A 22,466-nucleotide genomic window follows, 5' to 3' on the forward strand; every position below is an offset into this window, starting at 1 on the left:
AATTGTTTCCTTAGAAGGTAATACATACAATTTTTTTTTTGTAACTCTATATACATACAATTTTTTCTAAGAAACTTCTAAAATATATTTGATGTAAAACATATTTATATATCATCTATCAATTAACAAATTGCTACGGACCTTTCTTTGTTAGCTATATACAAATATTTTCTTTTTACATATAACAAAGTGTTTTATTAATATATTGACATATAATAGTTTTTTCTCAATGTCTTTCGTGTGGTGCTTTAGGAGTGGAGTCAGTGAAAAACACTATTTTATTCTCTTATTAAACTCGACATGATTCACACTATATACATAGAGAAATGATAGATATAAAATAATTAAGAACTATAAATATGTCTTGATCTTTTTTTTTTTTTTGTCATCTGAAATTTTCATTCAACATAAAGTTTAACAACACAATCCCTTTAAACAAAGAGCCATAAACAAGACCAACACTTGATCATATTACTCATTTTTATATAACTTAATTAATTTTATTAAAATTGTTTTGTATAATTTATTTTCTTAATAAATTGGTTTATATTATAATCGGTTTAAATTTTTTGTTAACAATTAGTGTTAAGCATTTTTCTTTGGATAACATATATTTTAAATTATTTTTTATAATTCTTTTTGTTATTATATTTGTTGTATAATTTTTTTAACTATGAACGGCTGTTCTACTACTCAAACTTGAGGTGGTTTGAGTAACCAGACCGGAATAGAATAACCAATAAAATAAAGCTCTCTAAGGAAAGATTCACAAATCTGATTTTGCGCTCGTGGAATATAAGTGATTCATTGTACAATGTACAACATATATATATATATATACATATATATATATATTATATTATGTAATGGATATTATTAAATTATTATATTACTTAAATAAATGATATAACCAGTATTTAGGAAATATAAATAAAATAATACATAAATTTAATTGATTTATTATTGATTGAAATGTTTTGTAGTATTTAAACCTGTAAAATTAAGTTCTATTTATTTTGTTGTTTTATAAATTATTTGATTTATTTTAATTATGTAATTCAGCTAAATAATTTGAAAGAAAATTATTAGAAGTTATTAAAAATATGAGATCTAATATTTTGTATTGTTTGGACACAAGATTAATTATAGTATGTTTGGAAACATAGATAATAATATAAAGATATTTTGGAAATATAAATAGTAATATAAAAAAAAGAATATTAGCGATTTAATGTAGGTTTAACTATAAAGTAAAAAAGTGTATTTAATTTACAAAACAAATGTTAGGTCCAACACAATGTTTCTGTTTTAATAAGATATATATTTCGTTTAAATTTGTATCATATATAGGTATATGAAATAAATAAATCATGCATATTGATTTGTAATAACCAGACGGTATACTTTGTTTTGGTGATCAAAAAAATATAGGAGTAAATAGAATCTAAGTATAATGAAATTAAATATATTGATTTAATTATTTAACAATAATTATAAAGAGTTTAAACATATCATAGATCCCATTTCAGTTTCCAAATAAAAACATCACTCCAGTCTGATGAGTCTTAATCGGATTCCTTTGCAAAGAAGATCTGCTTATAATGTTATCATTATTATCACTGTATAATTGATACTTATATACTTGATATATATATATATATATATATATATATATATATATATATATATATATATATATATACTAATAAAGTTGACTAGAAAGACTCCACCATGCGCTACCTCAGTGAAAGCTATTCTAAAATGTGACACGTGGCGTTGTTTCCTCACTCTTTGTTTCTAAAAAATGGATTGTCTACTTACAAAGCCTCATATTGCATTTCATTTATTTGTTTAGACTTATCATTATTCCAGAATCTCTGCCCAGAAGTCTTTCTTCTTCGATCATGTATGATCGGAACAAATTAGCCAACAACAACTGTTGGTTTACATAACCCCTTCCCCCCGAATTCAATCAACCACTATAATGATTCCATCACTACCTCCACTCTCTCGCATTCATTAGTTCACTCACACCACCATGGAAATATCTGAAAACTACACCTATAACTATATATACCATAATTGGATTCACTAAAAATCACAAATCCCATCAAATCATTTCACATTCTTTCTTCTTATCAAAAAAAATTTCACATCCACTCTCTGCAGTTCAGTTATCTTCAATGCCCACAATGACCTACTTTTAATTGAATTGAAAGCCGAACGTTGTCCTAAACCAGTCGAGGTGCGATTTCTCCTGTTGGGGAGGCTTGGAAGGCGAAGAAAGAAAGTGAACTTATGAGTGTCGACATGCTCTTGGTAGATAAAAGGTAAACGCAAAGAAGGCGAGATGGATGGTTGATAATTTCACGAGGCTCTCTGGTGACTCGCAGTTCATGGACCATGGCAAGTATGAAATATCACATGAAATAACATCAACCCCATAAAATTTTTTCCATAACACGACTTCCTAGATATCATAATATAACATTCACTCTCAAAATGATGGCACAACACACACAAAAAAAAACAATCACACAGAATTGCTCAAAACATATTTACAATGAGGGTTAAGTTTCGTGTCTCTCAACACACACTATTTCCATAACAATATTACGCAACAAAGAAAAAATTACTTGTGCAACCAAAAAATAACAAAACATGTGACACCACTTATATTTCAATTATGCGTGCATATAAAATTAAGAACCAAAAACCGAAATGAAGGCAACAAAAAGGACAATCCAAAACTAAACAGAAATTCACAAACAATCGAGCATTTTATATATTTTTTAAGCTGAAAAATTAAAATCGTATCATAGAACCAAATAAAAACCAAAAATAGTAATTTTATTTATTTATAAAATTACCAAAAAAATAAAATATTATTTATAAACCAAATACCCAAAAAATTTGAAAAAAAACAAATATGTGCCACCACTGAACATGTGCAAAAAATAAATACAATAAAAATGTGCAAACAAAAAATAACAAAACATGTTCTATCACTATGGTTTCAACTATGCCTCAGCATATTAATTAAGAAGAAAAAGGTGAATCGAAGCCGACAAAAAGGTGAATCTGAAACTGAAATATTTCACAAATAACCGAGCAGTTCATATATTTCTGAAACTGAAAAACTAAAACCGTGTTAGAACCGAATGAGTACTTAAAATATAAGTTATATTTAGTTTTAAAATTACCAAAAAATAATATTACTAAAATATGAAATACCCGCATATTTATTTATTCAAAATATTTAAAATTATTTGAGTTACCCGAAATAATAAAATTATCCAAATAGTTTTTGTTTCAATATTAGAATTTATCTGGATTATCCGATATTAAATCTCAAAACTGAAAAGATCTGATTTTTACGCGAATTATCAAAAATTAACCAAAAATCAGAACCGAATTGGAACCAAAAGTTTATTGGATATTAGTTGTTCTTATGATTGGTACCCGAACTAAACCGATGACCAAAATAACCAAACCAAAACTAAAGAAAGTTTCATAAATAATTGAATGGTTTCTATATTTCTAGAACCAAAAAGACAAAAAACCGAGAAAAACAAACATGAACTGAACTGAAAACTGAACATTGATGCATAGTTTCAACTGCTTGTGACCAATTCATCACATATCTAAAAAGAAAAAAATTATAACTTAATGATAAATAGTATATACAGTAGAAGTTTAAAAAAAAATAAACAATAAATTTATAAAATAATTAAACCAATAAGTATATACAAACATACATTGATCGTAGCACATTAACTTCAGGCACGTCAGGGTCCCACTGTACTTGGTTGTATTCGTTGAATCCTGTAAAAATAACTAAATTTGGAGGTAAATGACATACTAAATTTTAATGTGGGTAATAACCCCTGTTCGAAAACGCGGGTACTACGGGCGATTAGTCGGCGAGGAGGCGCTCGGCGGTGCTTGGCCGTGGCGAGTTGGCTGTAGTCGGCCAATAAATCGGCAACAACAATTTTTTTTTTTTTTTTGAGTTTTGAATGCTTAAATCTTGTATTTTATGACAGGTCTATAGGTTTTAAGTATAAAAACATGAAAACACACTAAAATCCGATGATATGTGTGATTGTAAGCGTTTTACGGCCATGGAAAAGCTGTAAAATCGAAAACCCTAAACACAGTTGGAGAAGATGAAGACGAAATGACGCTAGTACCCTTCATTAAAGGCAAATAAAATAAAAAGAAAAAAATCGCGTACCTCTAAGGTCGAACCCAGGTCCTTACGATTAGCCAAGATTATGTTAACCACCAGACTACTTCAAATAATTGTCTATTGTCATGCAAACTTATTAATGATTCATAATATATTTATAAAAATAAAAAAAAATATTTAAAACTAGGCCCCGATTACTCCCCGATTACTCCCCGATTAATTGTTAACTCGCTAGGCCCGTCTCGTCCGCCCGACTAGCGCCTAGCGTAGTTTCTAACAGGGGTAATAACTAATATTAAAAATAACTACAAAAATACCATCTGGGAACTGATTAATATGCCAAAAACGTAATAACAACATACGATTATAGGTTCGCTATGTATAACAAATTTGTTATTATTAAATAGTATATATACTAATATATAGACCTATATAGTAACAATGAACACACCTATCATCTTCAATCAAGAAACTCAGAAATGCAAGATATTGTTTTTTAGTTTTGTCATTCAAAAGGAATTAGAGTGGTGTACAATTAATTACCATGCCAATAACATCTGGAAAAATATTTAATTAAACAATCAAAATGATAATAACTTTTAGAATAAGGTAAGTTATGATTACTTACCAAAATAAGTTTTGAAGTCAAGCCTCCTCTTGATAATATCAACGAATTATTAAGGATAGAAAAACAACGAAGTTGATACATAAGGAATGTTCTTAACATGGTTGATATAGTGAATTTGAGCTTAAAGATGTTATCTGTTGTCCTCGTTCTACCAACATTTTTTTTCTCTTGAAATCATTGATAGAATACCACATGTTTTCCCGAAATTCATCAACAAAGTATATCACACATTTATGAGGAATTGTTGCTTGGATTTTTTTTCCCTAAAATGGACATGGTACAACTATAAAAACATATATTTGAACATGCTACCATATATATAATCCCATCGAATAAACATAACTCTAAACGATATTCATTTGTACATGCAATCTAATAATTCAAAATCGATAAGGATGTATAACAGAGAACTAAAAATTAAGTTAAACAACTAACCTCAAAAACAACCAAAATCAATTTCAAGTAGTACAATCCAGGAGATGGTAATTTGATTTTCCATCTTCGTAAAAGCTTAACTTGAATACTTTTTTTTGTTTTCTTGATCTGGGTTCAGTGAGGACAAAGATGTATAAGTTGTCGTGTTTATTTAGAGAAGAAAACAATACTCAAAAGTAGAAAACAACTTGAAAATATCTAATTCTAGTTGAGAATTGCTTCCCCTCGGTTTAACATGTTTTGTATTAAAAAAGATATAGTTGCTTAGAAAATTATTATTTAATAATACCAATTCCATACTATAATAATGAGACATAATGAATGTCAGCATATGTTTGAAATGATGTTATCAAGTTATCTCAATAACATCATATAAAGTTTTTAGGCAAAGTTGATCTTATGTAGTTTTTCAGAAGGTATATAAAATTGGCGAATCGTTTATGATGTTTTATATTAAAACTAGTTTGGTCAATAACAAAATATAACTCTTAACAATGATGAAAATCTGTCACCCAGCTGTTTTATTTTATTAATTATTATGCATTTAAATTAAAAAGGTAAATCATTAAATAGTAGAACAATAGTTAAAGAAATGATGTGATCAATGCTTGTTATCAAATACGAATGTCATGTAAGCGTCCTTAAAGGTATGATAAACAAAACCATTAACAGTCATAAGATCGGCGTATGAGCATGGAAAACATCAGGATATTTAGCAATGACAGATCCACACGTGTATACGTCCTAGGTCGGGGTCTCCAATCGTGTATCTTATTATCCCAGACAAAAGCAGTACGAAATTCTGCATAAAGATAGCCCCGAGCATCTGGATAAATAGCATTACACTTCATCCCTGATATGAATTTGACCTTGGAAAGAGTCATGGTTGGTACGCCAGAACTAACAAACTCCATCTGTGAATCAGGAAAAGATGAATTGGCAACACCATCTTCTTGGTAGTATCTGATCCTATAATTTAAAATATAATAATCGTCGAATATAAAGTATATTGTACTCAACTAAACAAAAGACTTACATCGAAAACCCAATTAGTAATAAAAATTTAAACAGCTATCTTAAGAGAAAACACCTAGAGATTGAAAATCCTTCATTTTCGTGTTTTGCAAGAGACGGCCAAATAGGGTATAGGAACATATGAATGTTTATAGAGAAACTACTTAGAAAGACTCTAAACAATCATGAAATAATAGAGTAACTCCTATAAATTTGAAACTACTAGAGTAACTTTCAGAACATTGAAATTTACGATTTTGCCATTATTAATAATTATACCAAAATTAAAAAAAAAGGAATAAAGAATTTACTTTTTGTCGGGGTTCGACAACGACAGAAACACAAAACCTCTCCTCGCCGTCTCCGTCATCTCCATCTCCGATCCTCTCTTTTCCGTCACAAAACCTCTCCTCGTCGTCTCCGTTGTCTCCGTCATCTCCATCTCCGACCCTCTCTTTTCCGTCACGAGAAAAGCAAATCGTTTTTGTCTCAGTCACATCGGCCTTTGTCTCCGTCTCCTTGTTTCTGGACAAACCCAAATCGATTTCGGCTCAGTCACATCTGGTTTCAGTTGCAGCTTACTCTAATCCGTGAGTCTTTAATCTATGCTATTCGAGTTTTTGTTATTGTTTATTAGTTGATTCCAAGTAAAAAAATTGGAACCCTAATTCCCAATTTCTTCTAAACTTCAAATTTCAAATCAATTTAATTAAAAAACGTGAGAATTGTGAAAGATTCTATTTGATTGTTTGAAATTGTTTCCTTTTTGGGTCTGATGTTTTCATCGGATAGTAACATTGCTTCTTCTTTTTTTTTAGGTATGGCTTCTTCTTCGGGTGCAAGAAATTATCTGAAAAGGCTGTATGATGTTGATAAAACCCCAATTCAGAGTAGGATCATGAACCATAGTTGTTTTTTGGCCAACATTCAAACAGTGCTAGAAGCTGTCGGGGATGATGTTGTGTCTGAGTTGAGGGAATCAGCTGTTAGAGTGATTCTGAAGCTAAAAGAGTTGGAATACACTTGGTCTGCTTCTTGCGTTCACCATTTTCTCGCCAATCAATTGGCTATCAAGAGCATTCATGAGATGTGGTCCTTGATAGACTGTATGCCGCTGCGGTTTTCTTTGTACGAGTTTGGAGAAATTACGGGGCTAAATTGTGATTCTTTCGACAAGAATGAGATTTGGGATGTGGAGCATGAAAGTTTCTGGATGGAGATGAACGTGCCGACATCAGAAGGACCTACATTGAAAGAGCCAAGCCCTTTTTCCTATTTGCAGAAATTGGTCTCGAGAGAAGCGAGTGATGATAGGTTTGTTGTGTCTGCTATGCATATTGGGATATTTGGAATTTCAAGCAACAACAGAATCCCTTTACATTGTGCTAAAAGAGTGATGGATCCAGAAGCTTTCCAACGATATCCATGGGGTCGTGTAGGATTTACCAGCCTTCTTGAGTCTATTAAAGTACTCACCTATGATGGAAAGAAGAGTTACACACTTCATGGCTGTGTTCATGCGCTCTTAATATGGGTTTTTGAGTTTGTCCCTGGTCTAGGAGAGAAATTTGGGAATCGGAGAGAAGGTGCTGGTGTCCCTCTTCTGTCATGGCGTAGATCTCGTCCGCGTATAACTCATTTAATTTCTATTAATTAATTAATATCTACTTATATAGTATTATAATATATTTAACGTTTTTAGGCCGTTCGTAAAGCAGAAGTACCGTCTCTTTCCCAACTTTTCAAAGAGACACACCATACCCAAGCTGGCAATTTTGTGGATCCTAGATCGGAAAAGATCTACAACGATGTGAAGGCTCAAATCGAAGAGCGTCAGACTCAGTTAACGCAATAGACTCCAGATGGCTCACCGGTCCAGTTGACCACACAAGAGAAGGACAAGATCTTTGAAGAGGTAATAATAATATTTTCATATATACACATACTTTTTTAATATTATTTACTATTTTACTAATTAGTTTTTTTTTTAATTCAATTGAAGGTTGTTACCAAGAAAAGGGTACAGATGATAGGCATCGGTTTGGTTAACAATGTCCCGAGGGCGACTTCAGCCTACGCTGCTGGAAGGCAAGAAGATTCTCAGCTGTGTGTGGATTTGACGGCGGCCAACAATGTCATTGCATTTCTCTGGGAGGAACAAGATGACATGAGGGCTCAGTTGAGGACCATGGAAAGGATGTTCGATCTCATCGCATCAGGGAACCCAGAGATTATGTGGGCCTGGGATTCTGTTCATCAGTTCGTTCACCGCGGCCCTACCCCAGAGGAGTAGGCGGAATGGATCGACGCACCGATCACCATAGTCCAGATCTATATGATGATTTGAACTATATGCTATAGTTTATTTACATTTTTGGTTTGTAATATTTTGGATATGTAAATATTTATATATTATATTTTTATTTTAATTTTTTTTTAAAGTCAAAAAATATAAGAAAATTAAAATTTTCAAATACTTTTTTCCTGATACTAGATTCGACATTTATAAGTCGTAACATTTACAACCAATTAACATTGACAGTCGATGTTAATCGTTAGACTTACGACCAATAATTGGTCATAATATTTGAGGCTTTTTAATATTTTGTTAACAACATAAATTTACGACTACATAACGACGAAATGTTATGACATAAATACGATGAATAACTTAGAAGTAACATTACGTCCTTTTTTACGACGAAATGTGTTACGACGAAGTTACTACTAATTTAATTGTCCTAATAACAATGATGTACGTTTCATTATTATTTCATCGTAATAGGTGATTAACAACGAAATAATGAGACCATATATGTCATCATTAATCGCATGTTTATTACAAAAAAAAAAACACCATGTTTTTTTCTGAAAATCAATACCTAACTATAAATAAAACTAGATATTAACCCGCACATCCGTGCGGATGTATTTATATTTTTTAATTAATATTTAAAATATAAAATATGTTTTAAAGATATGTATCTAATATCAATTTTATGTATATAATTTTTATTTTAAAAATTTATATTTGTTGAAATTTGTTTGATGATATTGTACAAATCATATATTAATGAAGTATTTTTGTTTATTTATTTAAAATGCAACATCAATATTAATAGTTTAATTTTAAACATTAGTTTTATATGAATTAATAAAAAAAAAATTAGCTTCTTTGTTTAGAAATTTTTATTCTCGAAATGTTTTTATGTGAATAAATTAAATTATTTTTGTTATATTTTAAATATTATTTTATTTAATATATTATATTTCAGTTTAGTGTTTTTATTTTTACTAAAAATATCAACATAAAATGTTACAACCAATAAAATATTATTTATTTTGTTTTATATAAAAATTTAATTTGATAATTTAAAAAGAATTAGGCTAAACTAATTAATTTTAAAAATAGTTATTGGAATATATAAAATATGGTCTATATTAAATATGATAAACAGTCAAATAATAATTAACTAATGATAATATATTTATGTTTTCTTAGAAATGTTATTGTTTAGATGTATATTGTTTTTGTTAGGAGAATATCATATATGAGTAATTTTAGGATGTTTAGTTAAATTTCTAATGAATGGTCTAACATAGACTTGTGTATAGTAGATAAAAAAATAGGACTCTATTTTAATAGAGTAGATGGTGTTTTTTTTCAAAAATGACTCAAAACTGTAAGTCAAATGCAAATATGACCTCTCTTTTTTGGAACTTTCATTTTTTTGTATTCACCCAAAAAGTTCAAGTTATTCATGAAAATGCTATTATTATTTTTTCAAAAAATGAGATTTTTACTCAATCATCCTCATCTTGATATTCTCATTTTCATCAAGTATTTACAATATTGTCATTGTCATCAATATACCAACCATCATTAACAACCAATATCAAGCTCTAAATACACCTAAAATTGATATATAGTCTTGTTTTCCTCATTTCTTATCCACACAAACTATTTCTTTTTTACTTTTTCACTAATTTCATCCAAAACCCCAAAATCTTGGTCATAAAATTTTTGAGCTTATTAGAGTTACTCATGCTCTTGATTCTTAGTTAATAACAAGTGGGTATCTTCCGTGTGAAGTTTTGTGTACGTGGAGAATCTAATTAAGCAAGGCATCTCACGGGTTGTAGGTATGATTTCTTTTTTTTTTTCAGATCTGCACACAAAGAAGACTTTTTGAAGGAGAAGACTTCGCGAGAAGTCTTCTGGTTAATAGTAGGTTAGTTTTGCAATTGACTATTTTGTGTGTTTTTCGTAGAAGACTTTTAGATAGGTCTACTACTAGAGAAGTCTTATACATTTTCTTTCTAATAAAAAAATAGAGAAGACTTCTATAATACAAAAAATAGAGAAGACTTCGAAGTCTTCTCTAATAAGCATACAAGTTTTGTTGACCGAAGTTTTGCAGATATGACTTTTCAATGAAGTCTTCTCTATTGGTTAATTAGAAAACTAACATACAAAGACTTGTTGCCGACAGTTCCATGACTTCATGTGATGGGAAGAAAAAATACTTCTACGAAGTTTTCTTTGTAAAAGTCAAATATCTGAAATATTTTGGTCAATTACAAAAATAACTTGCTTATCATATAAAACTTCTCTAGAAGTCTTTCTTCGTAAATTTGCCATTGCAAAAATGATCTAAGTGGAAAACTATTCTAAGTTGCGGTCAGATTTCACTTAAAATTTAAGTTTCTCGCTATATATATGTGTGCATGATCTTATATATGCTTAAGGTCAAAGATTATTCAGTTAAATATATAAAATTTTGCACCTTCCTAGGTGCTCATTTCAAGTTTTTTTTCTCTCTTTGCTTCAAAACAAGAAGTAACCAGTTTGAATAATATTCTCAAAAAGAGAATCTCCAAAACCTTTAACAAGGAAAAGAACACTAGAGATCACTATACTTTGTCGAGCAACTGTGCACTGAAACAGTATGTGATGAATGGTTTATATGACATTGTGGAACTACTCATTAATTCATCAGTCCTTTTCTTGATGATTCTCATCTGACCAACCAAGATATAGTCTTGAAAATGTACCTTGGTAACTTTCTTTTCAGGTTTTGCTTTTCTTTTCAGATCTTTCTCATTTTCATTTTTTTTGGATAATCATTTTTATGGTTCATACTAGACCTAGAAAAAAAACGGAACCAAAGAACCGAACCGAAACTCTCGAATACTCGAATGGTTCCTATATTTCTATATCAGAACTAACCGAACCAAACTTGAACCGAACCTGAACCAAACGTGTATCCAAATGTATAAAAATAGTAATTATATATTATATATTATATATTATATATTATATATTATATAGATATATATATATATATATATATATTTATTTATAATTTAAAAATCTATTTAACATATCCGAAAATATTTGAAGAAAACTAAATTATTATAAAGTATCCAAACTACACAAAAGTATCTTAAAGTATCCAGATAGTTTTATCCAAAATATCTAAAGTAATCTGAAAACCAAATGAGAACCGGAATCCCGTTTCTAATTTACTATCTGAACCGAACCCGAACCAAAAGTAGATTAGGTAGTAAATGGATTCTCTAGCCTCTACCTAAACTATCCGTTAGCTAAAATACTCGAACCGAACTGATACGTGATACCCGAAATGCCCGGACCTAGTTCAGACTGTTACAAAAGACCCGGTCATCCATGACGTATAAACCGTTCTAAAAAGTCGGCACGCTTTTTCTAGAACTGAGTTAACACGGTACGCGTGACAAAAGCAGCTGAGTCAACAACTCGTTTGGGGGGAGGGTGACAAAAGCAATGACGAGTGACTAACGAAAGGCAAAAGTCATTTTCTCCTTCCTTCTCTTTCGCTACAAAAGCAGCAGCTGAGTCAACACATCCTTTTCTAACCACAAAAAGTCATCGTTCAAAAAGAGCGACTTTCACTCTCTATCTTTGTTGGATCTTGTCTTCAAACACACACCATCATCAGGTTTTCTCCAACCTCTCCGATCTTGTTAGCAAATAATCAATCTTTTTTTCAATTGTGTTATAGGTTCGATTTGATATATAATCATGTGACGTTTCTTGAAAACTTAAAAAAGGAATCATCTTTTAATTGTGTAACGCACAGATATGGCCAGGTCTGGGGTAGATGAGACATCAGAATCAGGAGCTTTTGTAAGAACAGCGTCTACATTCCGCAGCTTTGTCTCACAAGATCCTGCTTCTCAGTTCCCACCTGAATCCGGAAGATACCATCTTTACATTTCCTACGCTTGTCCATGGGCTTGTAGATGTCTCTCTTTCTTGATGCTCAAAGGTCTTGACCAAGCTATCACCTTCTCGGTCAGTACTAATCACCCTTTTTCTTTCGCTTTATTGAATATACTTTTCCCTAAAAAGCATTGTTTTTTTTTTTATTTTAATTTTGGTTTAGTCGTGCCACACAATTTGGGGAAGAACTAAAGAAACTGATGACCATAGAGGATGGGTTTTCCCTGGTTCGAACTCTGAGCTCCCTGGAGCTGAGCCTGATTATCTTAATGGTGCTAAGACTGTTAGAGAACTCTATGAGATTGCTAGCCCCAACTATATGGGAAAGTACACTGTTCCCGTAAGTTTGTTGAATTCTCTCTTGTTATGTTTCTTGAAAATCTTAAAAGTCTCTGTTTTTTTTTTTTTTTTCAGATTCTGTGGGATAAGAAGCTTAAGACTGTGGTTAACAATGAGAGTTCAGAGATAATCAGGATGCTCAACACTGAGTTCAATGGTGTTGCGAAAAACCCGTCACTAGATCTTTACCCTTCTCATCTTAAAGAAGCAATTGATGAGACTAATGAATGGGTTTTCAACGGGATAAACAATGGTGTTTATAGATGTGGGTTTGCTAGGAAACAAGAACCCTACGATGAGGTATAAAATCCTTAAATCTTTATTTTAAGTAGAAAAAAAAAACAGAACAGCTAATATAATAGATGTTGGTCTTTTTTGTTTTTCTTTCTGCAGGCAGTGAACCAAGTGTTTGAAGCAGTAGATAGATGTGAGGCATTACTCGGAAAACAACGATACATCTGTGGGAACACTTTCACCGAAGCAGATGTTCGATTATTCGTCACCCTCATAAGATTTGATGAGGTTTTTTTGAATCTTCTTGTTTGTTTTTTTCTATCACATAAATCCCTTCAAGATTCTGACGTTATCCTTTTTTTATTGCGTTGCAGGTTTACGCGGTTCACTTCAAATGCAACAAGAGACTCTTAAGAGAGTATCCGAATATCTTCAACTACATAAAAGATGTATACCAAATCAATGGAATGAGCAGCACTGTGAAAATGGATCACATCAAGCAGCATTATTACGGAAGCCACCCTACGTTAAACCCGTTTGGGATCATCCCTCATGGACCAAACATCGATTACTCTTCGCCCCACGACCGTGACAGATTCTCCTCGTGAAAAGATCAAATATCAATGTTTATCACCTGTCCTAAAAATAACATCCTTCAAAGAAACATGTTTTTGTACTTCAATTTTAAAGTCAATAATACTTATGTGTGTGTGTTGCAAGTTATGTTATGTCTGAATTTTGCAAATTGATTTGTATGTTCCAACACTAGTTTTAAAGACGGTAGGTAATACATGTGTGTGAGTGTGTGTGTGTGTGTGTTGCAAGTCAATAATACATTGAACCCTTGTCCGTTTTCTTGATATTTGATTACCTAAATCAAGATCATGCTGATTGCCTTGTTAGTCACCTTTACATTCTATGATGTAAGCACGTTCAGATTTGTGGAAGCTTGTTGAAAGCAGCTGCGGTGCAACCGCAGAGGAACGGTATAATGTGTGCTGCTGGGATTGATTCCACGATCTCCCGGTGTATGCAAGCCTTCAAAATGTAAAACGGGTGAGAACTTTGAGCCTATTAACTTGAATGTCCAGCAAGTTCTTAGAGAAGAAGACAACATGAACATTCATCAAAATAGAAGCCGCGTTGGACTCAGCGGCTGAGGTTGAAGAACATCAGTTTATTCCAAGTTCAAAGTAACAACAGACCCCCACTCCATCAAAACACTAAGGAACCAGAGAATGGCAGTTAGGTGAATCCGATGCAAAGAAAGGAGTGAAGCTTATGCTTGCTCTCACGGAACATCTTGGTTTTGAAAATGAAGATATATGTATTGGTTTTGCTGTACTTCAAGGAAAATCTTGGAGCATAAGCATTTGTTTGCAATGAAGCGTCCCAATTCTCATATTATTTGCCACCATACATTGAATTTTAGACATGAAAGGTACACATAAACATCAATGTAAGGATGCACGTTTTTACTGTATTAAACTGTACTAATCTTTGTTGCTACTAGCTAATCGGTAGATACGTTTGGCCAACCTTGGTCAGCCTGGAGTTTTACAAACTCAGACAGAAGCTTGATCTCTTCGTCCTGCAACCGCGGTCCAAAGGTACACTGTCCCCTCGGTGTGCATTTCTCCCCAAATCCCTGTAAGTAAACCATCAGACATAAATCTCTTCAGATCATTTAGCTAAATGGAAAGAAGATCTCACCGGCATTCTTCCCTTTCCAAAGTAGGTAACACGGTATATCTCTTCCTCAGTATCAACTCCATTTCTGTGAAAAAGGTAAAAACCATAGCAAACCATAAGAGACAAATATCTGTCTATCCAGTTATTCCCTGTCAGAATCTGATAGATGCACACAAGACATCTCCTGGGAGCATAGAGCATTGGTTGTTCTTACCTTTGGAGGTCACTTGGGAAAAGCGTTGCTCCCTGGAAAGAAAGGATATGAGCTTATTTATTAAGAAGAAGAGAACAAAGAACGATTCATAACTGATTTTTCATTAAAAGTGTTAAAAGCTCACAGGTTGAATAATGTTTCCGCCTGTATCATGACAGCCAATACAAGCTCTATTAAACACTGTTGCTCCTCTTTGTATATCCAAAGTTTGGCCTAGAGATTCTACATATCACCAAACAAGAAATAACCAATACAGCAACAAAATATTCTAGAATTTTCTCCCAATCTTGTTCAGTTTAAGAAGCAGAGGACTGATCTAAACTTCTTTATTAGTGTTACCTGGAGGATTACAGATGGGTGAAACCGCAAGAATAACCGCCGTGAGTGGAGCAGCAAACCTCTTGATCAGAAACTCCAAATCTTTGTGCTTTACAGGAACTTGAAACTTCCATTCGCTTTCTCTTGGGATGGCCTTTCGAACAGTAGTGCATATGAATATAAATGTCAGCGTCGTGTTTATAAAACAATTTATATCAAATATACAGACAATAGACGAAAGAGACAGAGAACCTTGTGGGAGGAACAAAATAAGTTGCAGCAGCGAGCAGAGGCAGGAGAAGAGTGAAGCCTCATCTTTTGATTTTGCAGTTGTAGATGGATGATGAAGTGTAATAGCCCGTCTTATCTTTTTAGACGGTTTAACCGGTTACCAATTTGGTACAGCTGAGAAAACCGGAATGGTTACGAGTTACAGTATAGGGTGACTTTTAATGTAGGAGTTAGAAATATTTATGAATTTTTGTAATCTACTCTCACTCAATCGGAATGGTTACAAGTTACCGATTTGTCAACCACTCAATCTGTTTAAATTCATTTTATTTGACAATTGATAGAAACTTTTAGTATATCAGTACTGAAGGAATTGTATTTTTTACTAATATAATAAGAATATGTGTAATATAGTCTAGTTATGTATTTAACTATAAAATTTAACTTTAAGATATAGAAAATGTATATGCAATTGATTGTGTAGCGTTTGAAAGGATTTGGGAAGATGTTCTTACTGGCTGAATTTATTGTTTATATGCAATTGAGTATGTATTTGGCATGTGCCTTGTATATGTTGCCCATTCAGAGGAGGTTTGGAAAGGATTACCCAGAAGCTGCTATCTACGCGCTATACCTACCAGTAAAACCAACTTATACAACTGCTGCTCGATTAAAACAGAGACAAAACAGAGTTTTACATCGTGAGATATGTGTTCCAAGCAACTCTGTATGATATATGGAAGGAACACAACCAACGTAAAAATGGAGAAAGACTAATGTCACCGAGTCAGCTAATCCAGATGGTGGACAAGAACGTTCGCCACATGCTCTCTTCCATTTGTGCCCAGGCGCTTACGGGTGGTTTAGCTTTATAGTTTGCCACGAGATAGCTTCTTAAAGCTTATGTCTAATTTAATAAGAAAAATATATAACACAAAATGTAAAACAATTTTTTTTTGTTTGAATTAATATAACATTCTTTCAAAAAAAATTTCACAAAACAACATGATTTATAGACATTAGTTGAGACAACGGGTTTTTGAAGTTTGCCACAATACTACTGCTATTCAACATCCTTATTTTCAGAAAATTACAAGCAACAAGTTTTTACTACAGAATGACCCTTATTCAACAAAAATTGTAACTAAAGAGATAAGATAAACATATATTCCCGACAAAAGAAAACTTATATATTCACTTAAAATAACTAATAGGAAAATATAATTAATTAGTTTCCCTTGATAAGCATGCCCTTGGCCTCTTTCAACAAACGTAGCACATCTCTCATTTTCATCCGTTCGCTAGCTGCATACGCAGTACAAGCCAAGCCAACTTCAATAGTTTTCTTAAGGCAATCAAGTTTTGCATGAAGTTGTGCACCAGAAACATCGATGAGTCCCTTAAGTTTAGGATCAATCACTTCCATAATTGCATTACTTTGAAACCCATAACTTATCCATGATATTAGATTTTGATCTCCTTCGAAGCACTCGTCCATTGGGCTTTTTCCACTCAAGAGCTCTAACAACATCACTCCAAAGCTATATACATCTCCTGCTTGTGATGGCTTTTCTCCAAGCCCATACTCTGCATATGTAACAATCCCAAACCAGCTTGAGAATATAAAATATGTTAACAAGGTAGTAAAAAAACTATATTGAATAGTAATAACAAGTTTAGCATATGTAGACTGTTTATAAGATTTAAAGGTGAGCAACTAACCTGGAGGAATATAACCAATGGAGCCTTTCAAGACATGTGTGGAGCTTATAGAAGCGTGATGACGATCATCGGATGCATCAAACAACACACGAGCCAACCCAAAATCGCCGACCTTTGCAACCATGTCTTCGGTTAGAAGAATATTGCTAGGTTTTAGATCACAATGAACCACATGAACTTCACAATCATTGTGCAAATAATCCAATGCAGATGCAATGTCAATGGCTACATTCACTCTTTCTTCAAGACTTAACCCAACACTCCCATCAGGTTTTCTATGTTTACCTTTGATCCATTCTTCCAAGCTTCCATTGCTTAAAAACTCATAGACCAAAGCCAAAAACTCATTGTTTTTGAAGTCTATGCTTGAACAAGAAGTTACTAGTTTCACAAGATTCCTGTGCCTTACATTCCTTAAAGCCTCACACTCTGCTATAAAGCCTTTGTAGTATCCGTTTGCCTTGGGATCAATGACTTTCACCGCAACATCAACCCCTCGTATCACCCCTTTGAATACCGATCCAAAGCTTCCAACACCAAGAATATTTGTAGGGTTGAAATTCTCAGTAGCTCTCCTGAGCTCATCATATGAGACATTCATAAATGGTTCCTTGAGGAGTGAAGATGATGATGATGATGTAGATGTGGAAGACTTTTTTTCCTTTCTTTTCCAAATCAAGAAACTTATCACACATATTGCAATCAGACCAACCACACATGTAATAATTCTAACTTTCAAAAGCTTTCTGTGCGTCCGAGTTTTTCGACAAGTGTGAATGCAGAGCTTTGGATTCCCCTCCATATAAGCTTTAGAACGATCTTTGAAAACTCCACGGCTTGGGACCCATCCTTCAAGATTGTTGAATGAAATATTCAAGAATTTCATTGCTTGTAAATCTTGAAGTTTTGGAGGAATAACACCGGAAAGCTGGTTTGAAGAGAGATCAAGAAACTCTAGACCTTTTACTTCTGCTAATGCATCCGGGATTGGTCCGTCTAGATTATTGCCAGCCATGTTTAGCTTCTCCAAGCTTTGACAATCTTTGATAGATGAAGGGATGTGGCCTGAGAAGTTGTTACTAGAGAGATCTAGACTCACAAGGCTTTCGAGGTAACTTATATCTTGAGGAATTGGACCAGAAAATAGGTTGCTAGATAGATTCAAGACGGCACTCAAGCTAGGTAGGTTAAGAACTCCATTTGGTATGCTTCCATTTAGCATATTGCTGGATAGATCCATGGATAACATATTCTTGAAGTTTTCAAATGATGGTGGGATCCTACCTTGTATTTTGTTGTGCGATAGATTGATCTCATTTAACCCGCCAAGATCACCAATAGAATCTGGAATTCTTCCAGTAAGCTTATTTCTTGCTAGTTCTAACTCTTGCAAATCTTTCAGTTTCCCAATATCTTGAGGGATTTCACCAGTAAGTGAATTGTCACTTATGTTAAGCAGACTCAATCCTGTTAGATAGCCGATGGACTCCGGAATTTTTCCGCTGAAGCGGTTTCCTCCCATTAAAAGTGTAGAAAGATGCTTGGAAAGATTACCAATAGATACCGGAATAACACCCTCCAAGAGATTTCCATTAAATCCCAGGAAGTCAAGCTGGGAACTATTACTCAAAGACTTGATGAAACTATCAAGATCTTGATCTCTACCCTTAACTAAATTGAATCCAATGTTGTACATTTCTAGGAATGGGAGATTGCCTAATCCTGATGTTATGGTCCCTTCTAAATGGTTGAACGCAGCACGGATCACCTTAATTTTAGTGAGGTTGTATAGAGAAGCTGGAATCTCTCCGGTGAACTTGTTGAAACACATGTTGAAAACCAAGAGTTTTGGAAGTATGTCTCCAATGTTGCTAGGAAATTGACCGCATAAGCTGTTTGAAGCAAGGGCTAACGATTCTAGTGACGAGATGTTGTAAATAGATGGAGGGATTTCTCCGGTGAGGTTGTTTATGGTGGCATCAAGGACTTGTAGCCTTTGGAGACGACCCAACTCGAAAGGAACTGGACCACTAAGAAAGTTTGTGCCTAGGCTTAAAATGGTGAGAGATGATATGTTTGAAAGATATGGTGGAATTGGTCCATGTAACCGATTTTTTCCCAAGTTTAAAATATTTAGGTTCTTGAGATCACCAAGTTTTTTTGGAACGAGACCCGTGATCTTGTTTGAGGTTAGATCAAGAACTCGTAGCTCTATCAACTTGCTTAGGTTGGAAGGTAAGGATCCTTCTAAGCTGTTAGAGCTTAAATTAAGAACCCTTAGACGAAAAAGATTTTTGATCTCTTTTGGAATTAAACCTCCAAGTTGGTTATTTTGAAGTTGAAGCGATGTGAGAAAAGAGATATTACCAATACTTGGGCTTATGGAACCAGTGAGACGATGACCAGAGAGGTTGATAGAAATCACTCTCTTGTTACGTGTATTGCATGTCACGCCAGTCCAATTACATGGAGATGTGTTTTGGTCCCAAGAGAAAGAAACTGAGTGTGGGTTTTGGCTTATTTGGGACCTGAACGAGAGCAAAGCTTCTCTGTCAATATTTAACGAAAAAGAAGTTGTCCCACTAATGGAAAATGTTGAAAGGGAAAACAATACAAGAAGAAGAAATAATGACCGAAGAGTAAAATTGGGTAGAAGTTGATGGACATTCAAACCCATTTTTATAATCTCTCTTATTGATTTTCTCTCTTTGGAATATGAAAATGAATTTACAGAAGTTTGATGATTTATAGTGATTTATTGGACTAAGTGTTTGGGTATACATTTGGATTGGACTTTTCTAGCATGGAAAGAAACGCACGTAATAATCAACGCAAAAGTCTACGAACTTGACAATCTATCATTGTGTGGGAGTGGCCTACATTAAACTTTGTGGTTAAAGCAGACTCTTGACCTCATCAACTTGAACTAAACGTACCGTTATCCATCTCTATCAGTTTGTTGGGCGGTGAATGCACAAAACGTATTAAGTCACTAGTCGACAATTCTCTAGTTATTGTTTAACAAAAAATAGTAAATTTATTCTTACAATTGGAGATCAATCATAATCAAGAGTGATCTTAGTATATATCTATTTATGGATACTCAATATATGTATATTTACTATTCTTGTGATGCCCTAGCTCTCTCTCTTGTATATAAAGAGACTATGTATAATAAGGGCGGACGCAGGATTGTTTTTGGTGTGGGGCACTAACCAATAAGACTATGTATATATCGACATTTTATGTTAATTTACATATATTTTTATAAAGCAAACATTTGAACATAATTAGCCATCTTCTCTATTAAAAGAGAAGTACCATTTTTATCTACTATAAAAAAGTCATACTAGCCTTATTAGGTACATTTCATTAATTACATTTATTTAATTATTTATATTAATCTATTAAATCTATAAAGATATTAATAACAAATCAATTTTAACTGTAAATTTAAATTTTATTTTTAGTTATAACAAAATGTTCAGAAAAAATCTAACAAAATCTTTCTAAAAATTTTAAATATTTTATTTAAATTAATACCATTGATTAATTTTGTAATTAATAATATATACCATTATACATTAATTTAAATAAGATTTTATTATAAAACAAAATAAAATAAATAAAATAAAAGTGTATGCTATTTTTCAAATTTTATAATTATATTCTATATCTTTTTTTATTAAAAGAAATACAATAAAAATTCATACTAGGTCTATTTCATCAATTACATCTATTTGATTATTTAAGTTAATCTATTTAATACATAATATTTCTAAAAAATGTTATAAATTATATAGATATCAATAAATAAATTTTAACTGTAAATTTAAATTTTATTTTTACTTATAACAAAATATGTTGGAAAAAATCTAACAAAATCTTAATAAAATTTTAAAATATTTTTAAATTAATGCACCGATTGATTTCATAATTAATAATATAGTATTATTATAATCTATTTACTTATAAAATCCCACAATATACTAAAATAGATAACATAGAAATATAAATTATGCTAATAAAATATCAGTTCTATAATATAACTAAATAAAATTTTAAACTGTATTGTATTCAGTCTGTAAAAATTAGAAAAAAATGAAGGAGATTCTTAATTTTTTTATTTCATACTATGAATTTATTTTACCAAACTCAAAAATATATTAATATATAATAACAATTAATAATTAAGTAAAATGTATAAAACAAATCATCTAATATATTAAAACAGAAGTCACAACTTCACTTCATGTGTGATTTTTTGAAATGGACCATTCCTAGAAAATTATATTTCATTTTTATCTTAATAACATTTATCAATTATTAATGAATCAATAATATATCAGTTTTTACCTCATAACAACTCTATCCTATAAACCGGTTCGTTTTGTGTAACAGATTGACGCCAGTAACAATCTCCTAATATATACTACATACAAATTAAATGATACAAGTATCACATTAAAGAAATAAAAAATCTGTCATCATGAGTGAACTCCTAACGGATACCAAGACTTTGTAACATATATGAAATTTGTAACATTGTCGAGCTCTCTAATGATCCATAGTTTATCATCTTGAAAAATTTCTTATAACAGCAATATTGAATCACCTAATAAATACATTCAAAACTATTCTTAATGAATCACTTTAAAGATTTTAAAATCTGCCATTATTAAACCCATAGCTGGAGCAACATGATAAAATCGGTGCTACTGGTATATATATTGATTTCTTTTATTTAATGGATTCAAATTTCAAAATATAATACATATGAAATAAAACTATTCCATCCCTACATACTTGCTATACTATAGATTTTGTAACCGTGGTGAGTAACAAAAGATCTTTACTTTGATTTTATATTTATCATAATTTATATGAATAACAATTAGAGATCATAATAATGATATAGCATCAAATATTTGTTATAAATATTGCTAACATGTTAGATAATATAATATGTTAAAATGTTTTACGAATACCAGCCCAGTTCACAAATTTTGTTATCAAAAAAATATGCCACATTTATTAAAAAAAAATAATTATACATATTCCCTTTTATTTTTGAAAACTAAATCTGATTTTTCTACACTTTTTACCGATTTTTTCAGTCAAATATTTAGCATACAGGATTTATTAACAATATATGAAAATTATATATTTAAATAGAAATAAA

The 22,466-nt window shown here is 32.0% G+C and overlaps 3 protein-coding genes across 5 annotated transcripts; 1 reads left to right on the top strand and 2 right to left on the bottom strand.

The window, feature by feature from the left end:
* The first annotated feature begins 12,007 nt into the window (after nucleotides 1-12,007).
* On the top strand, nucleotides 12,008-13,998 carry LOC103848467 (glutathionyl-hydroquinone reductase YqjG). Of its 3 annotated transcripts, none has more exons than XM_009125369.3 (6): nucleotides 12,009-12,313; nucleotides 12,392-12,606; nucleotides 12,698-12,874; nucleotides 12,949-13,173; nucleotides 13,267-13,395; nucleotides 13,482-13,998. In XM_009125369.3, the coding sequence occupies exons 2-6, from the start codon at nucleotides 12,394-12,396 to the stop codon at nucleotides 13,713-13,715; spliced, it is 978 nt and encodes a 325-aa protein (XP_009123617.1). In that variant the 5' UTR covers nucleotides 12,009-12,313; nucleotides 12,392-12,393; the 3' UTR covers nucleotides 13,716-13,998. The 3 variants fall into 3 exon arrangements, with proteins under 3 accessions (XP_009123616.1, XP_009123617.1, XP_009123615.1); XM_009125367.3 differs by having other exon boundaries at nucleotides 12,010-12,250; XM_009125368.3 differs by having other exon boundaries at nucleotides 12,008-12,606.
* Nucleotides 13,999-14,452: 454 nt separating this feature from the next.
* Nucleotides 14,453-15,754, bottom strand: LOC103848470 (cytochrome c6, chloroplastic). Its single transcript, XM_009125371.3, has 6 exons — nucleotides 15,584-15,754; nucleotides 15,353-15,485; nucleotides 15,138-15,235; nucleotides 15,014-15,045; nucleotides 14,821-14,884; nucleotides 14,453-14,755 (listed from the first exon to the last, which is right to left on the bottom strand). The coding sequence occupies exons 1-6, from the start codon at nucleotides 15,644-15,646 to the stop codon at nucleotides 14,621-14,623; spliced, it is 525 nt and encodes a 174-aa protein (XP_009123619.1). The 5' UTR covers nucleotides 15,647-15,754; the 3' UTR covers nucleotides 14,453-14,620.
* Nucleotides 15,755-16,553: 799 nt separating this feature from the next.
* LOC103848469 (putative receptor-like protein kinase At3g47110) lies at nucleotides 16,554-20,867 on the bottom strand. The gene is made up of 2 exons (XM_009125370.3): nucleotides 17,285-20,867; nucleotides 16,554-17,149 (listed from the first exon to the last, which is right to left on the bottom strand). The coding sequence occupies exons 1-2, from the start codon at nucleotides 19,959-19,961 to the stop codon at nucleotides 16,791-16,793; spliced, it is 3,036 nt and encodes a 1,011-aa protein (XP_009123618.2). The 5' UTR covers nucleotides 19,962-20,867; the 3' UTR covers nucleotides 16,554-16,790.
* Between the last annotated feature and the right edge of the window lie 1,599 nt (nucleotides 20,868-22,466).

Source organism: Brassica rapa, chromosome A02 (genome assembly GCF_000309985.2).
Source record: "Brassica rapa cultivar Chiifu-401-42 chromosome A02, CAAS_Brap_v3.01, whole genome shotgun sequence".
NCBI classification, from domain to species: domain Eukaryota; kingdom Viridiplantae; phylum Streptophyta; class Magnoliopsida; order Brassicales; family Brassicaceae; genus Brassica; species Brassica rapa.